Below are 25,914 nucleotides of genomic sequence, written 5' to 3'. Positions count from 1 at the left end.
ACTTAGCCAGTTCCTAGCAACAACTATAATTTGACAAATCTAGAAATTAAGCAACTATAGAAGAAGATACAGAAGATGAGCTTGTGACCAGACACTAGTTAAAATTTTGGACAAATGACCATGATATGTAGAAACTAAACATCATGTTTTCAGCTTGTATTCAGGTTAGAATGCTTTTTTATAGTAAGAAAGATAGCTTTTTCATACAAAAGGAAAGAGAGGCCTGAATTAAGCACATCTATATTTTTATTCAGTTTACCTTGAATCATGAGATTTTTCTCTATTATAGTTATTTTATTAGATATGCACTTATTCAATTATTTATTTATTGCTAATCCTCACACAAGTATATTTTTCCATTTATTTTAAGAGAGAGTGGAAGGGAGGGGGGAAGAGAGAGAGAGAGAGAGAAAAAGAAACATCGATGTGAGAGAGACACATCAATTGGTTGCCTTTCACACTCACTCCAACCAGAGCTGGGGAGCTTGCAACTGAGATAAATGTCCTTAACTGGAATTGAACCCGGGACCCCTCAGTCCTCAGGCCGACACTCTATCCAGTGAGCAAAACTGGCTAGGGCCAACAATTCATTGAGCCTACCTGTACCAAACATTTCAAGGTGTTGGGACTACAAAATAAAAATAAAATAAAACAACACAATAAAGCTATCATGTTTTATAACCTTGAAATATATCCAATGCAATTTGGAAACCAAGATTATGCTGTGTATTAAAATATTTATTACTTAAATATGCCACAGTATTCAAAGAACTTTTAGTAGGCTAAAAGAAGTGCTGTAATATATCTTGAGAACTACTTGGGAAGAGGGTGTCATAAGCAATCTGCATTTTACTTTGGTTTAATACTGTTCTGAAACATTAACTTTTTCTATTGTCAGATACAAAATGATACACATTCCTTCAACAGCAATTAGATAAACATGATATTAGATTACCTGAGCACTACTGTTCTCAAGTAGGCAGCACTTCTCTTACTGTCCAAGTGGCTAATTCAGAGGATATATGGAAATTCATAACACCAAGTTTATCAAACACAATGAAAACCAATTTTTATAGCTTTTCATATCGTATTTTGTTTTCCATAAACTAAAATTTTCTTTTGCTAGGCTTGATTCAGGCAGGACTATTACTGAAGATAGATGCAGTTCACTGAGGATAAAATACTGGGCAGCTGTATTAATAAGCAGTCTGGTTTTTTTGGAATGTTTAGGACAAAGTAAAAGAGATAACAGACATCTTATTTCTTACACTCTGAGTCAGGAGAATCTGAATTTGTTGCCTTCTCTCTCTAGGGCAGCGGTGCTCAACCTGTGGGTCGCGACCCCTTTGGGGGTCGAACAACCCTTTCACAGGGGTCGCCTAAGACCATCGGAAAATGCATATATAATTACATATTGTTTTTGTGATTAATCACTATGCTTTAACTATGTTCAATTTGTAACAATGAAATTGGGGGTCACCACAACATGAGGAACTGTATTAAAGGGCCAGAAGGTTGAGAACCACTGCTCTAGGGGAAGGCCCAAGTGAGGTTTCCATGCAGCCCCAGTGCCTGTTTTAGGGGGGTTCCAAAGGAGGAGTCAGGATGAAAGAAGCAAAGGAAATAAGATCCGGAGCAGCGCTGTCCAACTGAACTTTCTGCAATGATGGAAATGCTCTCTACACATGTCCCGTCCAACATGGTAGCCACATATAGCTAGAGGACTTGAAATGTGGCTAGTTGTAACTGGGAACTGAAATTTTAATTTTATTTAATTTAGATAGTCATGTTTGGTTAGTAGCTACCATACTGGACAATACAGATCTAGAGAGATAAAAACCCAAATCATAGGTCTTAAAATACTAATGAATGTAGGCAAGGTTGGTGATCTTAGAGGATAAATGTTTACTGAAAGGTCTGTTGCTTAGCTAACACCAGAGGTTAAAACCATGCAGGAGGAACAGCTTCCTAAATGTGGCTTACAAACTTGCGTAATTTCGGAGCACACAATTAAAGGCTGTAAGTGGTGTACAAGGTAACAACTCTCACCTTTGATCCTGTGAACCCACAAATCATTTTCAGGCTGACTGCCACTACAAGCGCAGGTAAACACTAGTTTGGGAAACTTTACTGTGACAATGTAACCCCCAGGCCCACATTAAAACAAGTAGAATCACTCCCAGTCTCCTCTTCTCTTTGTGGCTAAATTCTCCCAGGCCTGGGTCACACCCCTCGCTTCTCCACAGTTCCATTCCAGTCCTGAGCCAGGAAGTCAATGCTTTGAGACATCTGGCAGGATTTCCTGAGGCTTGCTATCTAGAGCGCAGAGATCTGCTTAGCAGTCACATTCCACAGCCTTCCCAAGGTCTCTCCAGAAAGAGTGGGAAAATAAAAAGAAAAGCAGCAAACCTTAGAGAGACAATAAAGCCACGTTTTGTGTCATGTCTGATATCTCTAATCATAGGACGCAAAGTGCCACTAAAGTCAAAGGTGCATGATTATAAAAGTTTCTGCTTTGAGTTTAAGGAAAAAGGAAGCAAAACATTTGGTAAAAGCAAGGTGTAAAGCCATGAATAAATACAAGAGAATGGAGTTAAAGTGGGCTCTCTTTGAACCTAGGACTCACTGGTACAGTATCACTAAAGCAAGTCATTACTGCTTAAAGACGATTGCAAAGAAAGGACAGCTCCTCCCCTCACCCCTCCTGGAGATACAAGTTAAAATCATCTCCACCTAAAGAGGAGAGGAAGGTAACGAATAGTGTAAATTAGAAACACATTACCAAAGACATTCATTAAACATTTTCATCTCTCAAGACTGTGTGACTAAGATATTTTTGTGTTCTCTAGGTTTAGGCATTTAACTTTAAGAGTAGCACTGCATGTTTTTGTGATAATTCAAAAGACAACTGGAATAGGTTATTTAAAAGGAGTCTTCTCATCCTCCTTTTGTGATACCATACCTGTCATTAGAAGAGAAATCCATTCCTAGAACGATGCTTTCTTCAGTGTCTTGTCTACCATTGGTTGAAACCACTACCATATAACGTGTTCGATTCTGGTAAGTACTTTCTAGTCTTACAGCCTGGAGGTTAACAGACAACAAAGAAATTATGAAATTTAGAAGGTCAATTTTTAGATCACTCAACCTTTTTTACATCAGCACCTTAAAACATACTTAGGGAGATAGCAAAGCCAGTAGTTAGAAGACCCACATTCAAATAGCAGCTCATGTATTAACTATAAAACCTATAAATGTTACTAAATTAATTGCAGGGAGAAATAATACCTATCCTATTGGGTTTTGATAATAAAATAATGCGTGTACAGCACAGTGCTTGGCATACAGTAAATAAATGCTGAATAAATGTTTGCAATTAGCACAATTTATAATAATAACAATTACCAGGTTATGTTCTAAAGATTGAAGAGGGAAATGTGAGGCTGTATGAATGGGAACACAGGACTCAGATCCAAGTCCCATAAACAATTATAATACAAAGCAAACTATTAATACCTAAGAGGAGTTGCTCTACTGAATTCTTATAGATTATATACTAGAAAATTTCTTTAGTTTCAATAACAATTGAAGCTTATATTATTTTTTATCATAAAGTTTTTTTATTGTTTATTTATGATATTTTAAAAGGGCCTTCAGAAAATTTGAATATAGACATGGTCTTAGATGATATTAAGGATTCATTGTTAGTGTGATAATGGCATCGAGATAATGCCTTTTTCTTAAGTATCTGAAATGAAATGACATGGTATTCAAGTTTTACTTTAAAATATTCCAATAATGGGAAGCAACTAAGATGTTCTTTAGCTGAATGGAAAATCAGTGGTATAGCCAGACAATGGAATATTATTCAGCACTCAAAGGAAATGAACTATCAAGCTATGAAAAGACATGGGGAATTCTTAAATGCATACTACTCAGGGAAAGAAGCCAATATGAAGAGACTAGGTACTGTATGATTCCAACTCTATGACACTCTAGAAAAGTCAAAACTCTAGAGTCAGTAATGATCATTGGTTGCCATGGGTTAGGAGAGCACGGAGGATTTTTAGGGCAGTGAAACTACTCTGCATAATACTAAAGTGGTGGATACATGTCATTATTATTCTTTTTAAAAAATATTTTTATTGATTTCAGAGAGGAAGGGAGAAATAGGGAAAGATAGAAACATCAAAGATGAGAGAGAATCATGGATTGGCTGCCTCCTGTACGCCCCTCACTGGGGATCGAGCCTACAACCCGGGTATGTGCCCTTGACTGGAATCAAACCCGGGACCTTTCAGTCTGCATGCCGACGCTCTATCCACTAAACCAAACCAGCTAGGGCTACACGTCATTATTAAAACCCACAGAATGTACAATACCAAGAGTAAATCCTAATGTAAACTATGGACTTGGAGTTGACAATGATGTGTCAATGTAGGTCTATAAATTGTAACAAATGTACAACTCTGGTGGGGGATGAAGATAATGGGGGAGGCTATGGGGATAAAGCAGCCGTGGGCAAACTATGGCCCGCGGGCCGGATCCGGCCCGTTTGAAATGAATTAAAACTAAAAAGAAAAAAAGACCGTACCCTTTTATGTAATGATGTTTACTTTGAATTTATATTAGTTCACACAAACACTCCATCCATGCTTTTGTTCCGGCTCTCCGGTCCAGTTTAAGAACCCATTGTGGCCCTCGAGTCAAAAAGTTTGCCCACCCCTGGGATAGAGGGTATATGGGAAATCTCTGTATTAAGTAAGTCCTCACTTAATATCACTGATAGCTTCTGCGACTTTAAGCAAAACAACATATAACAAAACCAATTTTACCAGGGGCTAACTGATAGAAGCAAGCTATGTTCCTGTGGCATCTCATCAATATTGTAACAGAAAACAAGTTTGAATGAAATGACATTAGTTGAGGACCTGCTGTACCTCCTGCTCAAATCTCCTGTGAACCTAAAACTGCTCTAAAAAATAAACTTTTGCAGGTTAGGGATACGTTCACAGCATAGATTGTGGTGATGGTTTCATGGTCTTTACTTATTTCCAAACTCATCAAGTTGTATACATTAAATATGTACAACTTTTTGTATGTCAATTATACTTCAATAAAGTGGTTTAAAAAATGCTCCAACAAAAAAAGAAAAAAAGGAGGGAACTAGATGAAAGAAATCTGGCAAAATGTTTTTGGTTATTAAAGCTGTGTAATGGGTTCATGATAATATATTTTGTGTTTTATACATTTGAGAATCTTATTAATAAGAAGCTCAAAAAGATACTTTACAAACCTTAAAAATAAAGTAAAATCACTTCCACTCAACATTCATTCAAATATTTACTGTATATCTATTGTGTATATACAATCAGAGCAGAAATGCTGAGGATTCAAGGGTGGAGAAGGAAGAGAAATATAGTCCCTACCCTCATGAAGTGTACAGTTTAGTCCGTTCTTTTTCCTCTATTGACAAAAAGCCATGGAAATGTGTACTAGAGGCAATTTCTTCTGTATAAAACAACCCCACCCACATTCCTTATCTCAGAAGAGAGAGCTCCAAAACCATTAATTGGCTCAAGACAATTGTCAGAAATTTCTTTTTGGAATTCTTTCAGTGCTGTTCTTCTTGGAGTCTCCTTCCTCTAACTCCATCACTGGCCAGGCAACGGGAAAAAGAGACATAGTTACATAGCTCAAATGACCCATTTACCAAGGCAGAGGTGAGATTCATAGATATCTTTTTGTCTCTATTCTGACACTCCCACGAAAAGCCAGGGAAGCACAAACAGCAGAAGTGGCTACATTAAAGCTTGTTCTACTAGGAAGTGATACAAGAAGTAGTGTTCACCATTCTGATTCCAAGTACACAAGGCAGAGAGCTGCACTGCTGGCTTTATGTTCTACGAATAGAGCAGTTCAACCCAAATTCACTTGTGAGAAGCTAAGAGGAATAATATTAAGTTGATGAAGGTCTGGCCATCGTGTGCTGGGACCATGTGAGCAGTATACACATAGAGCTATGGATAGGAGTACATGCAACGTGAGGTCTGGAGGCATCATTGACTCTCTGGTTCTAGAGGTGCTTTACAAAATATTAAACTAATCAGAAATTCAGTGCAGGTAAACTAGAGTTTCTTATAAACAAGATCTCAGATAGTATTATATATCTAAACTTGGGCTTGCCCTGGCAAGCTCTGAGCCAAATGTTCACTTTGCTGAATATGTTAGAGGCGCTTTTATCCTGTCAAGGCTCTGAGAATTTCTGGCAAGGCTCAAATACAAACGGCATGGGAACAACTGAACTGCGGTTCTGATAATTTACCGACAGCTTCTACACCAACTAGTGGTGACTGATTAGCTAAGTTGAAGCTGATAAAAGGAAAGAAAATAACCTCCATAATTATTAACTATCATGCATGTTATCGGGCCAAGTTAGCATGTGGGCAAGTTTCTTTGTAATATTCAGTGCAAACACTAGTTGTCTCCTTTTATTTTTTTAAAACCCTGACCCAAAGATATTTTTTCCATTGCATTTTAGAGAGAGTGGGAGGGAGGGAAGGGGGGGGGGGAGAGAGAGAGAGAGGAGAAACATTTATGTGTGAGACACTGATTGGTTGCTGGGGATCCAACCTGCAATCCAGGTATGTGCCCTTGATGGGGAATCGAACCTGAGACACTTTGGTGTGCGGCCAACATCCTAACCACTGAGCGACACTTGCTGGGTATATTTATTTTTCCCTCCCTTCCTTCCTCCCTATTTATCTATCAATAATATACAAAGCATTTCAAATGTTTGGCCCTCATGTCAACAGATCATCCCAAACCTAATGGGAAAGGCCCCAGTCATCTCATTCTGACTTAGGCCTCAATAAGTGGTATATCTCAGAGTCACTGAATTTTAAGCTTCTTAGACGGAAGAACAGCACTTAGAGGTCCTGGGATTTGATGATGGACCTCTAGACAGTATCCACAGGAATTGCGAAATTCTTACTAATGGGAAGTGCAGCTTATTTAATCCGGGGGTCAGGAGCCATGACATTACTTCAACTACATCCTAATTAGAAGAATGAAATGAAATTTTTTACAGAAAAAATTCTTTAATGTCAGGGGATTAACCTCAGGCTCCAAAATTCTTCTTAAGCTTCAAAATTCTAGGTTAAGGAATTAAGATTTTAAGAGCCAGAGTATTAAGAAAAATCAAATATCCACCCTGTTTTGAGGTTCATTTCATATTTCTTTTTTGGGGGGAGAAGATTAACAAAACACAATCATCTAATTTAATTTACTAAGCCAATCAGAAAAATTTAACTTAAAGTGGTAGTTTGTACATAATAACCTAATATTAGAATTGGCAGCAACTCCAACATTTCTAGTCTCCAGAACTTACATGGAATAAATGACTGGAATAAGACAATGATTCAGATGCATCTGATTAATGAAAGTTCTCAATGAAAAGGATAATACTGTGGTTTATTTTAACTGTCCACACAAAACATATTTTAGATTTTTAAACTTGGCAGCAATAGCAATTGAGAAAATTATTTCAAGAAAGTCCATTTATTGACTACATTTGAAATCCTATTACAAGTTTCAGGTAAACTGGATTCAGCAATCCTAGGACTGAGGTAGGTCTTGAGAAGTAATCTGCTTTTGCTTGATTTCTGAGGCAAGAACCCAACCTGTTTTCAAAATTTATCTATAAAGAGTGATGTTAAAACTTCCCTCAGTAACTAAATTTAAATGTATCTGATGACAAGCAGCTCATAAATACCATCTGCCCCAATAACTTCTCTCCTCAGCATCATCCAATATCAGGAAATACTCTTCCCTAAGCTTACACTGTACCTTTGCCTTTAATTTTTTTTTTCCCAACCAAGAGTCTACATCATGTCCCTGCATGCAATGTTTACCTGCAGGGAAGCCATGCTATAAAGTCCCAACGTCTAGACAGGCAGCTCACCCAATTTATTAGAGAAAGCTTTCAAAAGTATGTAAATATTAAATTCTTGCCAAAAGAACAAAGCAAAGTCAATATCGAAAATTAAAGGAGTCTTTATGTGACACTAGTAAACTAAAGAACACAGAATTCAAAAGTAATAGAGCTTGAGGGAGTCTTTGGATATTATTTTTTAAAATCTATCTTTATGAGATTCTTGAAGAAGAAAAAATCTGACATATTCTGTGTAGCTATTAAAAAAGTTTTATTTACTGACATGGAAAAATATCCGCTATCAAGTGTGAAGAAAGAAGATTATAAACAGCACTCGTATTTTTATCTATTTTTGTAAAAAAAACAACTTTCTCTGGCATACTTTTGCTTAGAACTACTTAGCCTTTTATTTCATACATCCCCCAATCTCATTCATCCATTAATAAGTTCTCAGTTATCCACTGTCACCTTTATAAACACACACACATGCACCCACATGTGCATCCCCCTCCCACTACCCCCAGACATAAGCCCTTATTATCTTAAATTACTTTATACTTTCGCTTCTTAGAATTACAGAGATAATGCTTTAGACAGACTAGAAGGTTTTCGGATGCTCAGATTTGGCTATTTTAATCACTGTCCACCTTAGTAAGAACAATCCTCAGAATCATTCTCTCTCTCTCTCTCTCTCTCTCTCTCTCTCTCTCTCTCTCTCTCTCACACACACACACACACACACACACACACGACTAGAAAGGTACTTATCGAAATAGCTAAGAATGGTTTTTTTCAGAGTGTAGGACACAAAGTGATTTTTACTTTGTTCTTTAGGCCTTTCTGTATTGTCTGATTAAGAGAAACAAAACTCAATATATTTATACTTAGAAAAAAGAAACCCATTTTCTTTTTGAAAAAAAAAATTGTTAAAACAAACAAACAAAAAACTCCTTTTCTTAAACTCTCCTGCAAAGTACTCAAAAACATCTCCTCATATCTTATTAGCACACTTCAGTTCTAGTTAAAAACATTAGTTGATATTACTTCAAATGTTAGAAAAGTCCTTAAATTCCCAGTCTATTTTTTAATAAATAAATGGGTCTTTGATAATGTGCAACAGTATTATAAAACCAGTCTTCACTGTATCAGCTATGGTTTTCCTACGTACTAAAGTTAATGCTTGGAAATATTTTGAAAGCAGGGTTCTCTGGAGAAAAAATTTAGTCCTAATTTTAATGCTGAAGCAAAATGTGGGATTTGGTAACTCTATTTGTTGTTGAGTTATTAAAAAATTAAAGGCAGGGCTTTCAGTTGACTATCAAACTTTTAACCTTATGCCCAAGTCCCAGAACGAGAGTTTTAGCATTCCAAATTTAACTCAAAACAAAAGGCTTTGCTTTGAGTCTACAAACGCTCCTTTCAGTTAGAAAAGTGCTAATTTGTCCAAAGCACACAATGTATTCACTCATTTTCTTGAAGATGACTCACACAATAATCTGAAACATAATGACTATGTGTTTGTAACAATTCAAACAACTGTAAAAAGGCTTGTCATTTGAACTCTGAATTAATTCAGAGGCATCAGTTACATTTTCTGAATTTACATTTTTAATATGCAAAGCAGCTGAAGCAGCATATTTCAGCAGGGAAATAAAAAATTTAATTGCCAATTCTACCTTCCTAATTGCTCCCTTAATGTTCTCCCATGCCTCTTGTGGTTAAAATTATTTTGACATTTACTAGTAGAGGTGCAATCAAACCCCATAGGTTATCAATGAGAAAAAAGAGTGAGCGGCAGATGTCAGATTTAGCTCTACCAAACCACACAATTTTTGGAAACTATCAAGAAATATGTATTGGACACATGATATATGCAAATAACCATTATTATGGGTTACTCAGCAGGTAGAGTCCAGTAAGTGGCAGTTTCACAAGGCTCTGCAGATGATTCTGCTGTACTCTATAGTTGGAGTATCACTATTTTGGAATAGTAATGCTGTAAGAACTGTATTCCACTCTGTTCATTTATTTAAGATAGAAGTATGTCAAGAAATATAGAAAAAATTTGTAGTATACAAAAGTGTATAAATGCTACTTTAGGATTAGAATATAAAATAATTATGAAAGGATTTCTTATTTCAATTCCTTTACATTTCAAAGTTAATTTTTCAACAAAAATTAGTGACCATGCCAAGGTGATAGAGGCAGCAATTGAGAGGGGGAAAAAAGACATAATTTAAACAAATAATAATTATGTGAATAAAGAATCAGTAATTACCATAGAGTTCAGAGGCCTGATCATCAACTTTCTAGTCATTCTTGTATTCTACTCATTATTTCTCTTCCCAGAGAGAAGCAGAGATCAAGTACTTGAACCTGACATTCCCACCTAACTTGGAAGAGTTCATCATCACACACCTGGATTATTGCAATAACTACCTAGCAGGCCTCCCTAATTTAAGATGTCCACCTCCTCCCTTTTATTCTGTATTCGCTTCTGAGGAATTTTTCTTAAATACTGTAGCTCTCCCAGTAATTCCTTGGCTCAGAAACCTGTAATGCTTTACTACTGCTTTCTGCAGAGGTAGAGGTACCACATCCAGGTGTTAATTTAGAGGTTCAGGTAGGGGATATAAATGAGTGAAGTAGGCCATGTGAATATTAAGTGGGTAGAAAAACTTTTCACTTTCCACAAAGAAACATACTCATCCCATTTTTGCTTTCCTACTTCTATGAGATGTTTTACTATAAGAAAACAGTGAAGGACTGATCACAAAGGGTGACACATGGCTTTACTGTCCAGGAGACAATATTATATGTGGAGATTACGGTAGATTAAGAACCCAGGCCACATCAATGCTCTCCTGTCCACCACATCTAGTCAAGTTTGGCATATGAGAACAAGGTTTCAGTGTTGCCATAATTTTGAAGACAAGACTCAAGTCTGGATTTTTATGTGAAATCACCCAACTTTAAAATTCTGGCTGAGATTAAACAAACAAACCCTAAACAAGGTATCAGTCCAAACAAAACATATCTCTGGCCTATGGATTAGGTACAGGGGTGGGCAAACTTTTTGACTCGAGGGCCACAATGGGTTCTTAAACTGGACCGGAGGGCCAGAACAAAAGCATGGATGGAGTGTTTGTGTGAACTAATATAAATTCAAAGTAAACATCATTACATAAAAGGGTACGGTCTTTTTTTTTTTTAGTTTTATTCATTTCAAACGGGCCGGATCCGGCCCGCGGGCCGTAGTTTGCCCACGGCTGGTAGGAGTTTGAGACCTTTAGTTTGGACCATGAAGTCCTTATCTGCCTGCCTTGTTTCCGGTATCTTATCTTCCCTATAGTAACAATAGTCCCCATATTTAGGTAGCATTTTATACTCAGTATGCTTTCACATCCATTTGCTTCTCTACACTGTGAGAGAAGATGGAAAGCAGGCACAGACAGGCTAAGCAACTTGTCCAACATCAGATGAGTAGTAAAAACTAAAGCCCAGGTCTCCCAACTCTGAGACCAGCATAAAACCTTGGCCATTTCACTCTCATCTTGTCTCTTTCTAGTGTGCTTTAGCTTCAGTCCTGTCCTCATCTAGAATGAAGGTCTCCTTTCTTCTTGCAATGTAAGTCAAGACTCAGCTCAAGCTCTACTATCTACATAAAACCTTCTTCAATGAGGTCAAGTCTCCAAGTTTCCTCTTTCAGAACTTCAATTGTTGTTATGGTCAATAACCTACAAACTGGTATTCATCAACAGTCTTGAATCATCAAATTATTTTACATCATTTCACTTTAGTCATATCCTCAATTATATTCTAAGCTCTTTGATAATAGGGACATGCCATTCTTTTCTTTCCATGGAATTCCCAGTATTGTGCTGGGACATAAAAATGACTGCATAAAGTTTGATGTATTGGACAGTCTTTTGAGGAAGAGAGTTACAGGCTACCCTAACTTACCAGCCTGATGTTGTCTTCTGGGCGGAGTAATATGAACATTGCTTGGAGATGCTGTTGGAGATCACCTGGTGAAATTTACAAAACAAAACAAAATAATTATTCTCCATTGCAATGTCAACATAGAGCAGTGGTTCTCAACCTGTGGGTCGTGACCCCTTTGGGGGTCGAACGACCCTTTCACAGGGGTCACCTAAGACCATTGGAAAATACATAAATAATTACATATTGTTTTTGTGATTAATCACTATGCTTTAATTATGTTCAATTTGTAACAATGAAATTAGGGGTCACCACAACATGAGGAACTGTATTAAAGGGTCGCAGCATTAGGAAGGTTGAGAACCACTGACGTAGAGGATTCCTTCTATTCTAATGACGTGTGAAAGTTTTGGTTCACTGAAGGACTACAATTATGTCCACTTTTAGTCTATACTACAGTAACACTTGTTTGTGTTTGTCCTATGGAAGGGATACTTGAAACCCATCTCCATTTTGTACTTTGGTGGATGTTGATGAGAGTGGGGGTGTGAAATCTGTTGGGCAAAGGCAGTACTGGCTGTGCTTTCAGGCCCACAAGAAGGTACCAATGAAGGAATCTTGCCATTCTTATTTCTTTAACTATAATCTTCAGTTGCACTTAGCCTAAGAAGATGTTCAGATTTCCCCCTAGAATAACGTCAACAGTTTAAAATTATTTCCACATTAGTGGCTGACATTAAAATAAAAGTACTTATTAAATACAGCAGATCCCAAGGGATATATATCTACTGAACATATTAAACGTTTTAAAATTGCCAACCATTACTTGAATCCTCACTTGTTCTTATATATTCTATAAAACAAAGTTGAAATTTCTTTGTATTAAACCATTATAGATTTCCTCATATTCTCTATTCTATACTAGGAAATCTGAGGCTTTAGATCTTAGGAGATAATCAGATAATGTACTATCATAAATGAATACAATCAGAGAAGAAACACCTTCATTCCTGCCCATCCAGGTCCACCTCTTCCTTAAGTCTAAAGTGATAAGAAAGTGTTTGAATATTTTAAATGAAGCCCAGATAAGAAATTCTAACTAGTGTAAGAAACATGCATTAGAAAGTACAATTAGACATAATAAGCCCTTGATCTGCTCTCAATTCTGCCATCATCTTTCAGTCACTGTGAGGTCAGCCAAGGGAGCTCCAGCTTATGTGAAGGTCTTGTTTTGTAAGCTGTGTTTACACCCACACTGCCTCATCTGTTCTGGTCTGGATTACAAATCAAGCCCATTCAGTTTGTGTTCAATCTGCTTTTCTTTTTAGTTTGGGGAAAGCTAAGTGAACAAGGTCAAGTAGAAACCTGGGTGGCAGTTGAGTGTGGAAGTTGACGAAAGAAAAAGGCCAACCAGGGCCAGGAACTTTGAAAGCCGGCAGCCCCACTTACTATTACATGCCACAGACCAATCTGCCTAACATTTTAGTCAAACAAGCTGGATTGAAACCAATATTTTGTCTCCTCTTTACTGTCAGTGATAAATATCTACACCAAACAGAAATACAAAGCTTAGCTGGGTCTACTTCCTCTGTGCATTTAAGTTTTGGGGGGAAGTGTCCCCCCGGCCCCCTCTGGTAATTCAAAGCTAATTTTTCAAAAGAGTTTTTTTCCCTTACTCTTTTAAAAATTTTCCATGCTGGAGAATTGTGGTAGGAGAATAATACTGTCTAATGAGATAAATTATAATTCTGAGCTGCTACATTTATAACTAGATGAAATAGGACAAATAAGTTCAAATAAGAAGTAGGACAGTCACTAAAATAGCTGAGATTATCTGGACTGGAGCTAAACTCAATTACTAGCTCATGGGATCCAGTATTTCTGGCTTTCACCTCTGACCTACACACTCAAGGTTTACAGTTTTCTTTGTTCTCTTTCTGGTAATTCCAATATATTTCACTCCTTGAGGTAACACATCCAAGTGGCACATTTATAACAATAAGTGATCACTCTTTGAATAGCATTGATCAGGATTTTTCAATTGCTGTCCTCAGGCTGACTTTCATTCCTCCCCTCCCCACCCAATGACACAAACAAGGCTTGCTGTCAGAGAGGCATACGCTGACTATCTTCCCAAACCTAGAGACATCCTATACCTAAAGACCATTTTCCCTTCTTCCTTACCTTTATCAGAACAATTGCACCTGACTTTAGAGAAATCCAACATATGGAAATATAAATGCATATAACTACTATTAGCAGGTGTGATACTGTGATTTATAAAAAATATATATTTGGTCTTCATCCTGTTCCTGGCACAGAGCTCCAAAAACCCTTGGAATTTCTGAAGTTGAGGAGAGCAAGTATGGTGTCTTTTGTTATGTTAATGACACAACTTTTGGAAAGTACTTAAGGATGGTTGCCAGGGGACTGGGAAGGGAGAAAAAGCTTGAGAGGGGAGGGGATGGAGGTTGACTAGATCACCATTGGACAATAATTTAAATCAATTATGCCTATGTAATAAAGCCTCCACAAAAGCCCAAAGGAGTGGGTTCAGAGAGCTTCCATGTTGGTGAACACACGGAGGTTTGGGGTGAATGGCACATTAAAGAGGGCTTAGAAACGCTGTACCCATTCCCAGGTACCTTGTCCTATGCACCTCTTTGGTCTGGCTATTCCTGAGTTATATCTTTTTATAATAAGTTTCTCTGAGTTATGTGAGCTGCTCTGGCAAAAAAACTGAATGCAAGAAGAGATCATTGGAAACTCCAATCCAGAGACAACCTGGACTTATGATTGACATCTGAAATGGGGAGCAAGAAGTTTTGGACAACTGGGCTGGGATCTGAATGCTGTCTGACAGTGTCAGAATTCAGTTGATTTGTAAAACACCCCTCTGATGTCCTAGAATTGCTTGGATGTGTGTAGGAAAAAACCTCAAATTGGAATAGGAAGCAGAATACTAGCAGGTTATTCAAAATCAGATTCTTATATTCATTTCTAGGTAAACTTTATTTCATGACTTCTTGTTTCTATAAAAGTCCTCTGAGTTAAATTCCCAGTCTTTTTAGTGCAAACACAATCAAGAAGTACACTCTAGTACTTAAGAACTGGTGTATTTTGTTTTTGTTTTTTTTTTAATATATTTTATTGATTTTTTACAGAGAGGAAGGGAGACAGATAGAGAGTTAGAAACACCGATGAGAGAGAAACATCGATCAGCTGCCTCCTGCACACCCCCTATTGGGGATGTGCCTGCAACCAAGGTACATGCCCTTGACCGGAATCGAACCCGGGACCCTTCAGTCCGCAGGCCAACGCTCTATCCACTGAGCCAAACCGGTCAGGGCAGAACTGGTGTTTTTCATTGTGATTTAGTAACTTGCTATCACAACAGTGACACTGAACTTATTTATCTCAGTATCTATTCTATTCTATTCTATTCTATTCTATTCTATCTATCATCTATCTGTTTATCTATGAATCAACCATATCATTTTCCATATAACATCAATAGAGAGTAGACAGGAAAAAGAAATGTGATCTTTGGTTAGTTGAAATGATTTTGCATAGGATTCAAGGTAACATCTGAACATCTTTTAATTATCAAAACCTTAATTGAGAAGTCACATAGACTTTATTAGAGTATTTTTTTTAATATATTTTTATTGATTTTCTACAGAGAGGAAGGGAGAGAGATAGAGAGTCAGAAACATCGATGAGAGAGAAACATGGATCAGCCGTCTCCTGCACATCCCCCACTGGGGATGTGCCCGCAACCCAGGCACATGCCCTTGACCGGAATCGAACCTGGGACCCTTCAGTCTGCAGGCCGACGCTCTATCCACTGAGCCAAACCGGTTTCGGCTTTTTTTTTTTTTTTTTTTTTTTTTTTTTTTTTTAATATATTTTTTATTGATTTTTTACAGAGAGGAAGGGAGAGAGATAGAGAGCTAGAAACATCGATGAGAGAGAAACATCGATCAGCTGCCTCCTGCACATCTCCCACTGGGGATGTGCCCGCAACCCAGGTACATGCCCTTGACCGGAATCGAACCCGGGACCCCCGAGTCCGCAGGCCGACGCTCTATCCACTGAGCCAAACCGGTTTTGGCCGGTTTCGGCTTTATTAGAGTATTTTTGTACCTCGTTATTTTTCCAACAAATATTTATTGAACATCTATGAAATTTATAAGGCATTCTGCTAAGTGTCAGGAAAATGGTCTGAGAGGTAAAGAAAGGTGATTATAGCACAGTGCAATGCTCTCTTTCACTACCGCAGAACTGTTGGAGAAATGGGGATGAGGAAGCCAACCTTTTAGAACAAAAGAATCAAAGAAACCAAGAAAGGAACGGATTATGTTGAGCTTTACCTGCATGCTTGTTGCGTCTGTGGCTGATTCTTGGAGTGGATGAGCCATTTCCCCGTGGTAGAAAAAGGGCAGCACCTTTGACAGTTAGAAAGCTCTCGCTGATGCTACCAAAAAGAAAAAAAAATCACAGACTAAGATGGAGTCCCACTTTGGAATTATTTTCTCTTCCCTATTCCAAAGTCCCAACTTCATGGTATGAAGTAAAAATAAAATCAAAAGAGACCATGGTTACTCACACAGTCCTGTCTAGACAATTTTTATGAAACAGCTTAATATATTCCATATACATTACATGGTAGCAGTTAAGAGTGAAGACTCTGGAAACATAAAAAGGGTAAAGGTTCTGGAACCAGACTGCCTGGATTTGAATCCTGGCTCTGCAACTTCTTACCTGAGTGAATTTTTGGGGTCTAAATTCCATTATCCATAAAACTGAGAAAATACTAGTAAAATGAGGTTGTTGTGAGGAGTCAATAAGACTACAGCTTCTTAAGAGTGGTGCCTTTAGTAAAGATTAGTTACTATTATTAGACCGATGGTTATCAATAATCGTGTTTCAATAGTGTTCTAATCAGATGTAAATGTTACAACACTTAGTTACTAGTAATAGATCCAACGTTTGTAAAACAAATTATGTTGAAAATACACACCACACTAAAGGGTTACTAAAAATTTTACTTTCACCAACTTGTATTCCCACATCCACTGAAAAGTAGTGCATAGGAAGTGTTTTTAACCCATGGAATTTGCCCTCTATGTTAACTGCATCCTTCATGTGAATGATAGCTCCACAGAAGTGAAGAATTACTCTTTAGGATAGAGGCTATTCAAAATATAATTGCTAGTGGATATCCAGAGAAAATGGAAAATACACCTAAATTATTTCATATCAACAGACTGAGCCTTTCAATGTTACCCACAGAATCCAAAAAGGATCAAACTTTTAAATCACGAATGGCAAAGTTTAGAAATGGAGGGTTCCAAGTTTGCTGGTAAGTATGTATGCTATTCAGGGTTAGTTAATATATTATAAATTATACTGCCTACTCAACATTTCCACTTGGAAAAGTAACTGTCATCTCAAACTTACATTGCCAAAACTAATCTCTTGAGGCCCTTGCTGATCCCTAGCCTCATCCACTCAAGTTGTCTGGGCCAAATACATAACAGTTATTGCTGGTTTCTTTTTTCCTACAACAATATATATGTAATCCATCAGAGAAACCTATGAACTTTACTTTTAAATCATTCTTGAATCTGTCCACTTAACTCCATTAACACTCTAACAATGAATGGTTCATGGCATCATCATTTTTTACTTAGAATACTGTAAAAAAACAACAACCCCAAAACCCCATGTTCTTGTACATTTCAGCTTTAATTCATGGCAAAGCTTGTTTCTTTTTTCTTTTTTTTTTGGTTAATTCTCACCTGAGGAAATTTTTTCCATTGATTTTTAGGGGGGCTAGGGGAGGAGAAACAGCAACGTGAGAGAGACACATTCATTGGCTGCCTCCCACATGAGCCCCAACTGGGGGCTTGGAATCAGACCTGCAACCCAGGCAACATGCTCTTGACCAGGAATCAAACCCAAGACCCTTCACTGATGCGGGCTGATGCTCTAACCACTAAACTCCAGCCAGGCCTAATCTTGTTTATTTTATCCTTCTCCTTGTACTTGAATTGAAACTAATCACAGACATTATATCAACATAAAGCCTCTTAACTGGTCTGTCTGCAACCACCTCTGCACTGCTACTATCCACTTACCAAAGAGCAACCAGAGTGATTTAAAATATATAGATCTGTGTGTGTGTGTGTGTGTGTGTGTGTATAAATAACAAAATATCATGTCCTTGCTCAACACCCTCCAATGACTTCCCTTTGTACTTAAAAATAAAAGCAAAAGTCTTAGCTTGGACTTCAAGGCTCTGTAACATCCGGTAAGCTACTTCTCTGATCTTGTTCCGTCTCCCCTTTTGTTTACTATGATCTAGTTGCACTGCCTTCTGCTGCTTCTATAGTTCAGCCTCCTTCTCAGGGCCTTTGTGCTTTTTGTTTTCTACTTGAGACACATTTTTACTGGCCTGTCACTAAGTCATAGCTCCAGTATCATCATCTTCTCCCCCCACATCTCAATCATACTCTATCCTGTTTCTGTTTTGTTTCCTTCAGAATATTTATCATGGACTAAAATTATATTTGTTCACTTGTATACTTGATTGCAGTTATCTCCCTATAACGGAATATAAGCTCCATGAAGAGCAAGGATTTTATTTTGGTCTGCAACACTGGAAATAGTGCCAAGCACATATTAGGTGCTCAGTATTTGATGAATGAATTCATTAATTCCACGTTCCCCCCCCCCCCCGCCACCACTGTTATGTCTGTTACATCACTGCAGCAGGAATTGTAATTTAAAACAAAAATAGAAATTCTGTAATCTCACATAAACAAATTGTAAGACAAATCACATGATCATATCAATAGATGCAGAAAAAACATTCAACAAAATCCAACACCCATTAAAAAAATTTTTTTTTAAAAATTGATTTCAGAGAGGAAGGTAGGGGGAGGGAGAGAGATAGAAACATCAATGCCCGGGTTGGGGGCTTGATCCCCAGCAGGGGACAATGCAGGAGGTAGCCAATCAATGATTCTCTCTCATCATTGATGATTCTATCTCTTTCTCCCTCTCCCTTTCTCTCTGAAATCAATAAAAGTATATTAAAAAAACCCCCACAATGGTATATTTCACAGATCTAGAACAAATACTCCAAAAATTCACATGGAACCAAAAAAGACCTCAGCAATCTTGAGAAAGAAGAACAAAGCTGGTAGGATCACAATAGCGGGTATCAAATTATATTACAAAGCCACTATTAATTAACAGCCTGGTAAAGGCACAAGAACAGGCATATAGATCAATGGAACAGAACAGAGAAACCAGAAATTGACTCAAGCCATTATGCTCAATTAATATTTGACAATGGAGGCAAGAGCATACAATGTTGAGTAAAGACAGTCTCTTCAAAAAATGGTGTTGGGAAAATAGGACAGGTACATGCAAAAAAGTGAAACCAGTCCACCAACTTACACCATACATAAGAATAAACTCAACATGGATAAAAGACTTAAATGTAAGTTGTGAAATCATAAAAATCATAAAAGAAACCATAGGCAGCAAAATCTCAGACATCTCATGTAGCAGAATTTGCACTGATATATTGCCTAGAGTAAGAGAAACAAAGTAAAAAATAAACAGGACTACATCAAAATAAAAAGCTTCTGCACAGCAAAAGAAACCAGCATCAAAATGACAAGGGAACCCGCTATATGGGAGAACATATTTGCCTATGATACATCTGATGAGTTAATTTCCAAAATATATAAAGTACTCATACAACTCAACAAAAGGAAGACAAACAACCCAATTAAAAAATGGGCAGAGGACCTGAATAGACATTTCTCCAAACAGGATATACAAATGGCCAAGAGACATATGAAAAATGCTCAGTGTCACTAATTATCAGAGAGATGCAAAAATTAAAACGACAATGTGGTACCACCTCACACCTGCCAGTATGGCTACTATCAATAAATCAACAGGATGAGGATGTGGAGAAAAGGAACCCTAGTACATTGCTGGTGGGAATGCAGACTGGTGCAGCCATTATTGAAAACAGTGCGGAGTTTCCTCAAAAAATTAAAAATGGAAGTACCATTTGACCCAGTGAGCTCACTTCTAGGAATATATTCTAAGAAGCCTGAAACACCAATCAGAAAGAATATATACATCCCTATGCTCACAGCAGCTAATATGGGGAAACAGCTCAAATGCTTATCAATAGATGAATGGATAAAAAACCTGCGGCACATTTACACAATGGGAATACTATGCAGCTGAGAGAAAGAAGGATCTCTTACCCTCTAAGATAGCATGGAGAGACCTGGAGAGTATTATGCTAAGTGAAACGAGTCACTTAAAGACAAGTATCACATGATCTCACTTATATGTGCATCTACTGAAAAAAATAAACTGATAAACAAAAGATCCAAAGACACTGAAGCATGCAACAGATTGGTGTACTTCAGGGGGAAGGGGGGCGGGGAGGGTAGGAAGAGATTAACCAAACAACTTATATTCATACTAGTATATGCATAACCCATGTACACAGACTATAGTGCGATGAAGGCCTGGGTGGGAGTGGGGTAGAGGGAGTCAATGGGGTAAAAAAGGGGGGCATCTGTAATACTTTCAACAATAAAGATAAATTTAAAATAATAATTGGTATAGAACTAAATATTATGGCAGATTAATAAACTATAAAATGAAATTAAATCACCCTATAAAATTTTAGTTGTTGACTGAATTTCATCCTTTAATCAAGTGGCATGAAGCTGATAAACCTTTGAGATAACTTGCCAAATAGACTGGAACATGTCTTCTAAAAAACAAACATGAGTCCACTTATGTTTGCACGCTGGGTGGGAGGGGCTGCCTTTAAAATTTGCATGCTGGGTGGGAGGGGCTGCCTTTATTTTGCTTTGTTTTCATCTTTAAATAAAGCACTGTGCTCTTGTGGTCTATTGCACAAGTCTTGTCTCTTGTTACATTCTTGGTATGCACATGTTACCATGCTATGGGTCACTGTTTCACTCATATTACGGGAACAACCTAAAACAAAATGTCTGAGTGACAGGATGAGTGGGGTACACCACAGACAGGAAATGAAATTCATACTCTGCCAACACAGCAACTGTCTGCTTTACTAAATGAAAATATTTTAAAAATAAAGACTAAATAGTCACCAGGAAAAGTTATAGCTGCGGGCACTTGGGTTTCCTGTAAACAAAGTAGGCTCTACATCTACAAAAGAAGTAGATTTGTTGTGAGCTTAAAACAACCAAGCATACTTCAGTCACTCATTTTGTGAGACAAAGGTAGTTTCCCTTTGGCAAACACAGTTTAAGAACTAACTTCCTGGTTTTTGGAGTTCTGTAATATTGTTCTTAGATAAATCTGTTGCTTATGCTTTAAAACATTTTTAAGTGTATTCTCTAAAATGTATGTAGTGCTTTCATAAGGGGGAGGGTTGAGTGAGGGGATAAGCACCCTCACTTAACTCAACACTACTTTGAAAATTCCTGATTATAATAGAAAGACCAGAAGTTAAACTCCTACATAGTATAAGGGAAAGATGACTTTCTATTTACACACATCTCAATAAAAGGCTTTTCTGATACAACAAAATACACAGTAGATCTAGCTGCAGTACAGGCTTCCAGAGTCATGGCAGACACACTCTCGATCAGTGGTTCTCAACCTGTGGGTCGCGACCCCTTTGGAGGTCACACGACCCTTTCACAGGGGTCGCCTAAGATCATCGGAAAACACATATATAATTACATATTGTTTTTGTGATTAATCACTATGCTTTAATTATGTTCAATTTGTAACAATGAAATTGGGGACCACCACTACCTGAGGAACTGTATTAAAGGGTCACGGGATTAGGAAGGTTGAGAACCACTGCTCTAGATGGTACAATCAATGCTCTTTATTTTGTAGCCCCAGATTACAGCTCCCCAATTATCACAAAAGTGGCATACACTGTTGATCACAAGGAATGAAAATGTGGCTGATTACAAAAATCTCTTATCATCACTGAAAAATAGTTAAAGCTTTATAAATACTATCAAAGATGTGATGGCAGCACAGTGTCATGGAAGTAAAAAAAATAAAATTTGCCACCACCAGAGTTTAGGTGGATCAAATTCAACTAGAAAAGTAAATGCTTTATTTGCATATGAAGGAAAAATTCAATCACATGTACTTCAGTATAAGGTAAAAGCTTAGAATATCTTGCTAGAATAGCAAGAGATTAATTTTTGTAAATATAAGTCTCTCTGAAACAGTTGCCTGAAGATTCAATCAACATTCAGAGTTGGCCTCTAATTAAAAATTTAGAAAGGCAGGTGGAAACTTTTGTACATTTTTTTTTAATTGACCAGTTCTCTAGAGTGAGTCTGGCCCAGAAACAGGAATTCTCCTGTAAATTATATGAAGCCATCCATATGTGATTACAGATGTCTAAGTTAGATAAAAACCCAAAAGGACTTAAAATCCCTATATTAAGGAAAACACAAGATAAAATGAATACCACTACTCTCTCTTAATTTAAAGATGGAGAGTAATTAGCTGCTTGATAAGACAATGACACAGGGTCATACTTTCTCATCTTTATCCTATATAATAAAAGCCTAATATGCAAATTGACTGAACGGCAGAACAACCGGTCACTATGACATGCACTGACCACCAGGGGGCAGATGCTCAATGCAGGAGCTGCCCCCTGGTGGTCAGTGCGCTCCCACAGGGGGAGTGCCACTCAGCCAGAAGCCAGACTCACAGAGCAGCAAGCTGAGCAGTAAGGAGCAGAGAGCAGGCAGGCGGTAAGGAGCTAAGGGTCCCGGATGCAAGAGGGCACAGGCTGGGCTGAGGGACACCCCTCCCCCCCCAGTGCACAAATTTTGTGCACCGGGTCTCTAGTCAGAATATAACTGAAGAACATCTATTTCTCTCTTGCCATAAGATCACTTGCTCAACGAGAAACTCATCCATAGCTGGATATATGAAATAAGTTAATAACAGCTAACATGACTAGATGTCTATTGTATGCTAGACACTGAGCTAATAAGCACTTTACATTATTTCATTTAATCTTCACAACAATCCTATGAAGCAGGTGCTATTTTTTTTATCCCCAGCTTACACTGAAGAAATTGAGGGGCTCAGAGATCATAAGTTATTTGCCCAAGATCATATAGCTAGTAACCCTTAGAGCAAGGATTCAAACCAAGGTCTGACTTGAAAATTCACACTCTTAATCACTCTCTTCTATGCTGTTCTAGTTTCATGATATAGTTTTATGGAAGATAAAATACAATGTCTCCCTACAGAGCTTTACAACAGAATTTAAAAGTAGAGTACAGGAAGGAGTGAGAGAAGAAAACTGAAATCCATCCAGATCTCAACTCTTGTCTCATTCCTTTTTTTGTTCCCTCTAACAGGGCCATGAACAGAAAGACTACACTGAGCGGAATGAAGAACATCTGGCTGAGAGATAAACCCAGATGGGTTAGACAGTAGAGAAAAGAACTGTAATTTCTGTTGGAAATGATAGTAGCATTTTAGTCTAAAAAATGGAGGAAATAGTACTCCGCTTTAAATAAATATAGGGAAGTACTCTGTGCTAATCCCTTCTGATCAGAATCACTTCCTAAAGCATGAAATTTGTTAACTGGCAGTTTCTTCTCAGGCCAAGTGTAGAGGAAAAAGGTCAATTAAGGGAAGAAAATACTTAACTATTCTGAGATTGGAATAATCTTTGAGGAATGTGGCCAGGGTGATCATCCATGACCAGGCAGGCCAAGGAAGCAAAACAAAGTAACAACACACCTGGTCAAACTGCTAAATGTCAGATGGATAGACATTCTTTTGTTTTACATACAACACCCAAGAAGAAATGGATTATTTATTAGAGGAAAATCAAGTTTCAGAAAGTAGATGTAATACTTTTGTTTCAACATTAAAATGAAGAAAGTAGATTTTTATGTTTACTTGAGTTTGGTATTTCTGCCTGAAGCCAAAATTGACAGGTAAATTATTATGTAATACTGATTGCATCCAATAGAATTGCACAAGGTAAATTGGTTGGCATTTATGAAAATTTCAAATACACATAATCAAAACTGTTATAGTTTGTTTTGAAGAATATTTATCTAGGGGAAACTTTCTAATTCATTTCACTCTCCTAATATTCTCCCTTTCCTGATAAACTTTCTCTGCTTATTTAGTTGTTTAATTTTCAGATTAAAGGCACTACGGAAGCGTCTGTCAATTCCATTAGGTGTTAAAGAGTTCATGTTCCCACTTAGTGTGACCATAACACATAAAAAAGGAATTTCATACTAAAAAGCTTCAAATATCAGATCAGAGACCAAAGGACTACAAAGCTATCAATACTAGCGCCTACTGAAAAAATTTGGCTAAGTCCAAAAAAAAACAGGAAGGGAAAAATCATTGTGCCTTGATGTATGAAACATGGCTGCAAAAAGTCAAAAGTACACTACTAGATAATAAGGAATGTTTGATTCTGTAATCCTAAAGAAACTTAGATTACAATGGGAGACAATTCAAACCCAAACGTTGTAGGTACTGTTATCTGTAATTAAACAATCCCCCATCTCCAAGATACCTGGCTATACATTCAAGTGACAATGTTAAAATGGCAATTGATACCTGGAACCCTCACCCCCAGGGCATAAACTCCCAGACATGCCTATGAATCCAGGCAGAATTATTTGTTTCTTTACCAGCAGACAAGTAGAGGCTGGGGTGCATTAGTAGACCATGATTGGCAAAGTAGACAGGAGCTTAGGACTCCTGTTCTAACTCATTAACTATTACCACAGACCATTTTAGTTCCAGCTAATCTTCCACTTAAACTGTTGCACAATGCCCAGCACAACTACTCTCAGATGCAGCTATTTGTTTTTCCCCTTTCCGACTTCTCTACAATCTAAGGAAGAAAAAAAGGGTTGTTTGCTTAAGGCTGAAGGACAAATTCCATCAGGACTACTCTCTCTTGGTCTTTTCCTTATAAACCATAATGGGTGGTGGAAAAAACCCTGAAATTCTGTTTTGTTAGTTTAGAAATGTTCAGAAAGAAGCATAATCTAGGATCAATAATTTTTATCATTGGCCATATAACTCAACCTGCCAATTTCTACAGACTAGGACACATCTGAGTCGACATTTACTGCTTTTGGCTGTCCAGCAATAGATCTCTCTTTCCTAATCTTGTCCTAGTCTCTTTTTCGCAGTACCCCCCTGAATGTACATGGTTTTGATGGCTTCCAATTTTGGAACTGCAAGGGGACCCGCAGGAAGCTGGCATATATATGGTTTAGGCCTGGCCAGTTGGAAACGCTCCTCTGAATCTTAGGCAAGTGACCCAAGAATTAGGGACAATAGGGGATGGTCACATTCACTGTGGGGAAAGTGGCAAGATAGACCAGTCTGCCCTGCTCCCTGACTTTCCTTGAATGCTGTTGGTCCCTAGTTGTTCTCTAAACTTTAGACTCCCATCCCTTAGGTGATTTTTGACATACTTCTAACAAATATTTTGCTTAAGATAGTTAAAATTCATTTGTGAGCTTGCAATCGTGAATCTGATGTATCAACTGAAGTTCAGAGAATTTAATTCCTTGCGCCAAGTCACACAGCTTGTAGTGGAGTCTAAATTCAGCTCCGTGTCATCTGACACCAAGGCAGTACTTTAACCCTATATCCTGAGCGAGCTGTTACTACAACATATAATTGCTAATGTAATAATCTGAAGTAACCAAGAGTTAAAAGCACATCTGGTCAGTTCATCTAAAGAGAACAAAGGCAGGATTTCACTGCAAAGCTTGGTGTGATGTTTGTTCTATTTTTCACAGCATCCTGAAAACGAAGTTTAGGTCCGAGGGGGGAAAGATTTAGGCATATTCCCATGAGGCAAATCCTCTCATGCTGTTCCCTAAAGTGGCTTCTTTTTTTGTTTCTTTAATAAGTTTGTTGGATATTAAACACTGCTTTAAAAAAATATCAAAAACTAG

General features: G+C 37.6%; 1 protein-coding gene across 2 annotated transcripts in view; it reads right to left on the bottom strand.

The window, feature by feature from the left end:
• Nucleotides 1–25,914, bottom strand: part of SSH2 (slingshot protein phosphatase 2) — a 222,059-nt gene that overhangs the window by 42,819 nt on the left and 153,326 nt on the right. For both annotated transcript variants that reach the window (XM_081109555.1, XM_081109554.1), the window contains 3 exons: nt 16,249–16,352; nt 11,897–11,961; nt 2,963–3,084 (listed from right to left, as the gene is read on the bottom strand). In XM_081109555.1, coding sequence (XP_080965681.1) covers nt 2,963–3,084; nt 11,897–11,961; nt 16,249–16,352 — 291 coding nt within the window. The remainder of the gene's footprint in view (nt 1–2,962; nt 3,085–11,896; nt 11,962–16,248; nt 16,353–25,914) is intronic.

Source organism: Myotis nattereri, assembly GCF_964212035.1.
Source record: "Myotis nattereri genome assembly, chromosome: 16".
Taxonomy (NCBI): Eukaryota; Metazoa; Chordata; class Mammalia; order Chiroptera; family Vespertilionidae; genus Myotis; species Myotis nattereri.
Note: the sequence above shows the minus strand (reverse complement) of the source record. Positions and strands in the feature narration are given on the sequence as shown.